Source organism: Uloborus diversus, chromosome 1 (assembly GCF_026930045.1).
Source record: "Uloborus diversus isolate 005 chromosome 1, Udiv.v.3.1, whole genome shotgun sequence".
Classification (NCBI taxonomy): Eukaryota; Metazoa; Arthropoda; class Arachnida; order Araneae; family Uloboridae; genus Uloborus; species Uloborus diversus.
In genome coordinates, this window is record NC_072731.1 from 66,671,007 (window position 1) to 66,677,306 (window position 6,300).

The following is a 6,300-nucleotide window of genomic DNA, read 5'->3' on the forward strand; positions in this document are numbered from 1 at the left end:
AAAAAAAAAAAGAACACATCCAATACTTACTTTAAATAATTAAATAATTAGCATATTTCTATACAAACATGACGTAAACTATTAACAATAGGCACAAGTCGAACAATATGCTGAAACACATTTACGCATATACTTTCACTTTTTTTCTAGAAATTTAAGCTTTGACATTTATTTTCTACACATTTGACTATAAGAAAGCATTATGTATAATTATAATTTAAGGTAGCAACTTTCTAAGCAATTTCTTTGTATTCAAAACTTAATACAGTAAAATCTCATTACAGCGAATATCAATGCAACGAAATACCCTTTATAACGAAATAAGTGTTTAGTCCCGTTTACAATGCCATTACATTGGAAGTATTGAGTTCCATTACAACACAATTCCTATTATAAATGATGAAATATGATATAAATCATAGTTTTTTTGAGAGTTGATACTTAATGTTACAACATATAATAGCTCCTCATTTTTCTTTACTAATAATAAAGCTGAAAGTCTTTCTCTCTCTCTAAATATCTGTCTGAATCTCTGAAGAGCATAGCGCCTAGACATTTTGATCGGTTTTCATGAAATTTGGCCGAAAATTAGTTTGTAGCACAAAGGTGTGCACCTCGAAGCGATTTTTCGAAAACTCGATTTTGTTCTTTTCTATTCCAATTTTAAGCCCATTTTTCACATACATTTGATAATATGGGGGAGAAATATTTCATTTACATACGCTTTAGGTCATTCGAAAGCTTGGAACTTTCTGCTTAAGATGAAGATTTAAGTTTCTATGAGTATTTGGAGACATGTAGGAATCGTTTAGAGAAAACAAACATCCTTGGCTTATATTAATGAAGCTAAACAATTCTAAATGATTAAGATCGATAATAAAATGAAAAGTTAAAGATAAATGGAAATTATTTTCAGAGCGGAAATTAAATTTGTATGTTACCATGGTTACGTCTTTTACCCCCTTTGCTTGTTTCGTTATTTTTTATCTTTCTGTTTTTTGTTTTAAGCATTTTTAAAAGCGTGCTTATTTTGGCGATCCATCATTTTCTTTTATTGGAAAGGATTTTAAATAAAATATTTTAACTGTTAAGAAAAAGTCATCGTATTTTATTTTCTTAGTTTTTATAGAATTACTTTCAGTAAACTATTAACATATTGATTTACAACCTTCTTCCGATAGCGTTTGATTTTATAAAAATTTTGTTTAAGTTGTTTTAATTTGCGTTTTAAGCAAGGAAGAAAAACTTTTTTCCTCTTTTAAAACATTTCTAAGGCTTTGCTGGTTTCTGTTAAACTACATGCTAAGTTTTCAAACTTGCCGAAAATATGAAGAGACATTAAAGGAATATATATTTAAAAAAAAAAAAAAACCTAACGCATAGTAGACGGTAACTGTAAATATACGGGTGAACCAAATTACTTTTTTTAATATTCTACTACGGGGAAAGCCGTGCGGGTACTGCTAGTATTTAAATATTGGGGAAGTACAAGCCAAAGTTTAAAATTCCTGGAATCAACTGCAACTATTATTTCGTAAGAAATGTATAGTTGTGAAAATGAATCGAACTATTATTTTAAAGTTGAATAAAAGTACAAAAGAATTTTAAATTTATGACAGTATTTTTCAACATGTCAAACAACTTTAAAGTTTGGATACAACGATAGCCCAGATCTGAGTAAAAGTTTCAACGTGAACGATTTTACGTAAACATGCCACGAAGCTTTCGGAAAAATCGATACAAGAAAAATATTTAACTTTTCATTGCTCAAGTAATACATTTGGCAAAACATGAAAGGCTTCGAGGCGATGATCCATTTTCTATCTGGCAGCAAACAATGATTTTATTTTAATTTGACGTCGTTAGGTTTTGTACAAATATGCATAAATATTTGAATTGTGCAGTTGAAGATTGTGAACAAATTGACGTAAACTTTTTAAACCGACTTTGTTATCGGCATACATCATCATATTCTGTGAGACTTCTTTTGAAGAGAGAGATTTATCTTGAAAATCGTTCTAAAAAGTAGAAATGAATTGAAACATAAAACACATAAATCTTACTAAGGGATCATTTGGGGATGCTCTCAGTTCAACTCAATTATATACGGTTATTCATTGCTCTGAGTGATTGAACGCTACAAATGAGCGGTTACTTTGCTATACATATGTTACCGTAAAAGAATGAAACGAGAGAATGTTGACATTCACGGGTGGAAATATTCGGTTTTCACCGATTTTCTTGGTACATGAATTAACTAGTACAAATGATACGATGCCGACTTTTTCTGGCTATTGTCGATACTTATCAGATGTCATTCTTTTACAACAATTTATTTCTATAATATAAATGGTAGAATTTATAATCAAAGAATAATATGAGTTTAGAAGTATAAGCACGTATTTTAGAATCTTATTTGGTACAATCTCGCAGAAATAATATGATCTCTTCGCAATTCGCATTTCTGTCATTAAAAGGTACAAAATCAAAATTACAATCAAATAAGATGCTTGGATAGAAAACTAAAAAAAGTGATATTAATGGTAAAAAAAAAAAATCTAACAGAAGTTATATGATTTTGCTATGTAACTCTATTCAGTACTATCATACAAAATTTCATTTGTGCAGCTAAAATATGTAAAACAGATGTGATAGCCAAAATAAAACCAAAATTCTAATGAAATAAAATGCATTACAACATTCCGTTAATTGATTGTTATTTATAACGTTTGAATTATTACTTTCAACGTTAAACTAATGTGATATTTTTTTAACGAAAATTAACCTAATTTTTCTTTTAAAATGCGAAAATAACCACAAAATATTTTTTCTAACGTTCTAATATTTGAAAATCAACTCACCCGGCATTAAGGCCAGCGATAACAAAAACGTCACGACCATAGATATTTTCTTAACCACGGTCCATATGCCATTGGAAAGATCGAACAGAATTTCTTCTCTTGCACCCCACGGCAGGTCCCGAGTGCCACTGGGAGCCGGGATCAAGCAGACGAAGTTTTCTTCGCAATTGGATGAATACTTAGCCCTCTAGTGGTTGTCGTCCAAACTTTTTAGACTTGCTAAGAAAGTTTGGATGCAACTTTATGACATGCATTTTAATAATTTTAGCTGATGGTTTCAATTTACTTTTAAATTTAATAAAGTAAAAACCTATTATGTTATAATTTAAGAAAAAAAAATATGAAGAGGCAATAAGAGTTTACGCGGAAATATTTTTTTTTTTTTTTTTGTCATTTCAGAATGAGTTTACCATGTTTTTATGACAGAACATGATATGAGAGAAATTTGTTTTTCATTAACAGATTTCTTTGAAAACGAGTTCGATCTTAATTTGAGAACTTGTAACTGGTAGGTTAATACTAAAATTTGTGAACTTAGAAAAGTGCTTTTACCGTATTATAAACTGTGTTTAATTGGGATTACAGCAATTTATATGCATGGGCAATTGGGAACTTTGTTGACAAGATACAGTGGTGGCAAAAAAAATTGCATCACCCGCGAAATCCAAATATTTTTAGCATTCATTAGTAATTATGAAATATAAGTAATTATGAAGCGATAAAATAAAAGTTGAATTAACGTGAATGAATCATATAAATGTTTGGTATTACTCATACAAATCTGGATAAGATCTGTTCAAAAAAACCTGAAGAAATTATAAAACAATACTTGGAAACAGCAATTTGGATCTCTTTGATCGCCCTTTTTTGTCTAGTTCTTCTAATTTATCGTTATAAGCGACAAGTTAATAAAATGTAAGGTCAAAGAAAAAGTTTTTCATTAAGTAACCACTATTGCATAATACACAATACAAAAAAAAAAAAAAAAAATGTGTTACTGATGAACATTGCATTATTTTACATTAATTACTGAAAACTTAATCTTTTTCCATGATAATAGAGTGAATTAAAATACATCACAAATAATAACTAGAAAGATGCCCGTCAGGGTATGACAGGTGAAAATTGCTTCACATTTGAAAGAAGTCATTGCCTGTTTGGTGATATTTTGATGGTTGAAATTTTAACCTTAACTCCAGTGGATTAACCTTAAATTTCAGTAGATAGCGTTAATTGTAAATTACTTTTTCGTTTCTTCATTCTCCTAAAATTACAGTTTTACCAGAAAAGCAGTCAAGATACCTGATCCATTTCAGCTTTTTCAAAGTAAAACATTTCCCGTCATGTTAAAAGTTACCAAAAAATATTATCAAATTATCATGCTGTGGCGCGAGTTTCATTGCTGGGGACGTCAGGAACGTTACTCGATTAGTGAATTCGCTATTATATATATGAGGATAATATTTTGAAAAAGAAACACCTGAATTCAACTGGAAAAGGTTTACGCAAGCCTATATTGCCGTCCTAACCTAAAAAGCAGTGTCTCAATTTTTTACTCATTTGTATATATATATATATATATATATATATATATATATATATATATATATATATAAATGTATATGTGTGTGTGTGTGTGTGTGTGTGTGTGTGTGTGTGTGTATGTGTGTGTGTTATTCGTTTACGCTAGAAAGAAGTAGGACACTAAAATATAGAAAAACACCACTATACACATCGCAGTATGTTCACCCAACAATATCAAGCAACTTAAATGTTCGTCTTTTTTAAATCAGCAATTGTGGAGGTACGGCTTTCTTTGTTTAAATGGTAGAATAAGAAAGCAGCAGGGCTTTCTTTAATACGTGAACCGTTACTATCGTGGAAAGTGATCACATTCATTCGGTGAAAAAAAGAAAAACTGAAGAAGTAGAAGAAAACTAACTATACAATTCAATCACTAAAACAATTAAAAAATTAATTTAGTAGAAATTTTATTAAAAATTGTTCCCATATGTGATTTAATGCTTTTACAATTTAACGACAATTATTCCGTTTTTAATAATTATTTACAAGACTAATAATTGATGATTCCATCATGCTTATGAACTTTCCTAGAGGAAAATTTTTTCCTGTTTATCAAAGAAAAATGACGTTAGTTTTTCGGTTTCTAAACTGACCTAGGGAGAGAGAGGACAATGCCAAGCCGAATCGGAACATGTAAATGCATTTTCCCCGCGTTAAGAGTGTGTCTGCAGTGAATCCACATCTAGGGATAAAGTGACACGCTAAATGGCTGCAACAATAAATATTCAGAAAACTACAGCCATTTATTTATTCTTGTCTTCATTACTTTACGTCTGAGTATAGTTGAACTCGGTTGATACGAAACGTCAAAAAATTCCGAATTTGTCTGTATCAGAGGTTATTGGTAATAACCGTGAATAAGTATTATTTTAAAACATAAATTAGTAAATAAATAAAATTAAATTAATAATGAACGAAATGCACATAAATATTTAAAAATTAATTTCTAGTTATATTATTACTATTTCACACAATGTAATAGAATTACATCCAAAAAAATTAATTTTTTAAAAAAGTTTAACATTTTTAGAAAAATAAATAAATTTAGTTGTTTTTAGGCCTATTAAATTTCAACATTCAGATATTTCGGCGTAAAACACCTAGTAGTTGTAAAACCTGCATATTTTGCCCTCATCTCATAAAATTGTATTAAAATGGTACTCTACAATGAAAATAATAGCTTTACCTTCAAGCATATCGAAATGTCCCCAGGTAAACAGGTGTATGGGCCTTATTTTCTATACAAAAACATTTACTATACATTTATCGATAGCTTTTGGCTTTTCTACAGTCACGTAAAACATTGAATAATGTCATTAAAAATTGTACTGTATTCAATCACTGAAATGTTTAGAGACAAACTCGGAAATTTTTGTTCGTCTTAGCCAATACTTGCATTTTAATGCATGAACGTTTTGAAACATTTAAACAGCAAAACAAAATTTGCTAACCAAACGTCCGTTTTAGCAGTGAATTCATATTAATTGTGGTCGCATTAAAAGTGCAACTGTATCTAAGCGACCTCAAAAAGGAGGCGGTTATCAGTTCATATTGTATGTATGCTTTTTTTTTTGTCTACTTACAGCGTCTCATCTAGAGAATCGATTTTGATGGTTATTTTTTAATGGATAGGGGATGGCTCAACTTAGATCCCATTACTCTGTTTGACCATATTTGTTCTCTAGAAAAAAGTTATGGTCAAAAAACAGTAAATTTCACTAAATTTCCTGATTAAATAATTTTACATAAAACCCATTGTTACAAAAGTTTGGTGCCATACAGCAGTAATATTAAAAGTAATTGCCGTGATAATTTTGAATGAAGGCTTTTCTGAAGCAAGCATCAATTTTTTTAG

General features: G+C 29.7%; 1 protein-coding gene across 1 annotated transcript in view; it reads right to left on the minus strand.

Annotated features, from left to right (window-relative positions):
• LOC129234629 (uncharacterized) overlaps positions 1-2,982 on the minus strand; it is a 52,113-nt gene extending 49,131 nt beyond the window's left edge. The window contains exon 1 of the mRNA XM_054868662.1: positions 2,862-2,982. Within this exon, the coding sequence (XP_054724637.1) occupies positions 2,862-2,901 (40 nt within the window). The 5' untranslated portion in view covers positions 2,902-2,982. The remainder of the gene's footprint in view (positions 1-2,861) is intronic.
• Positions 2,983-6,300: the final 3,318 nt, after the last annotated feature.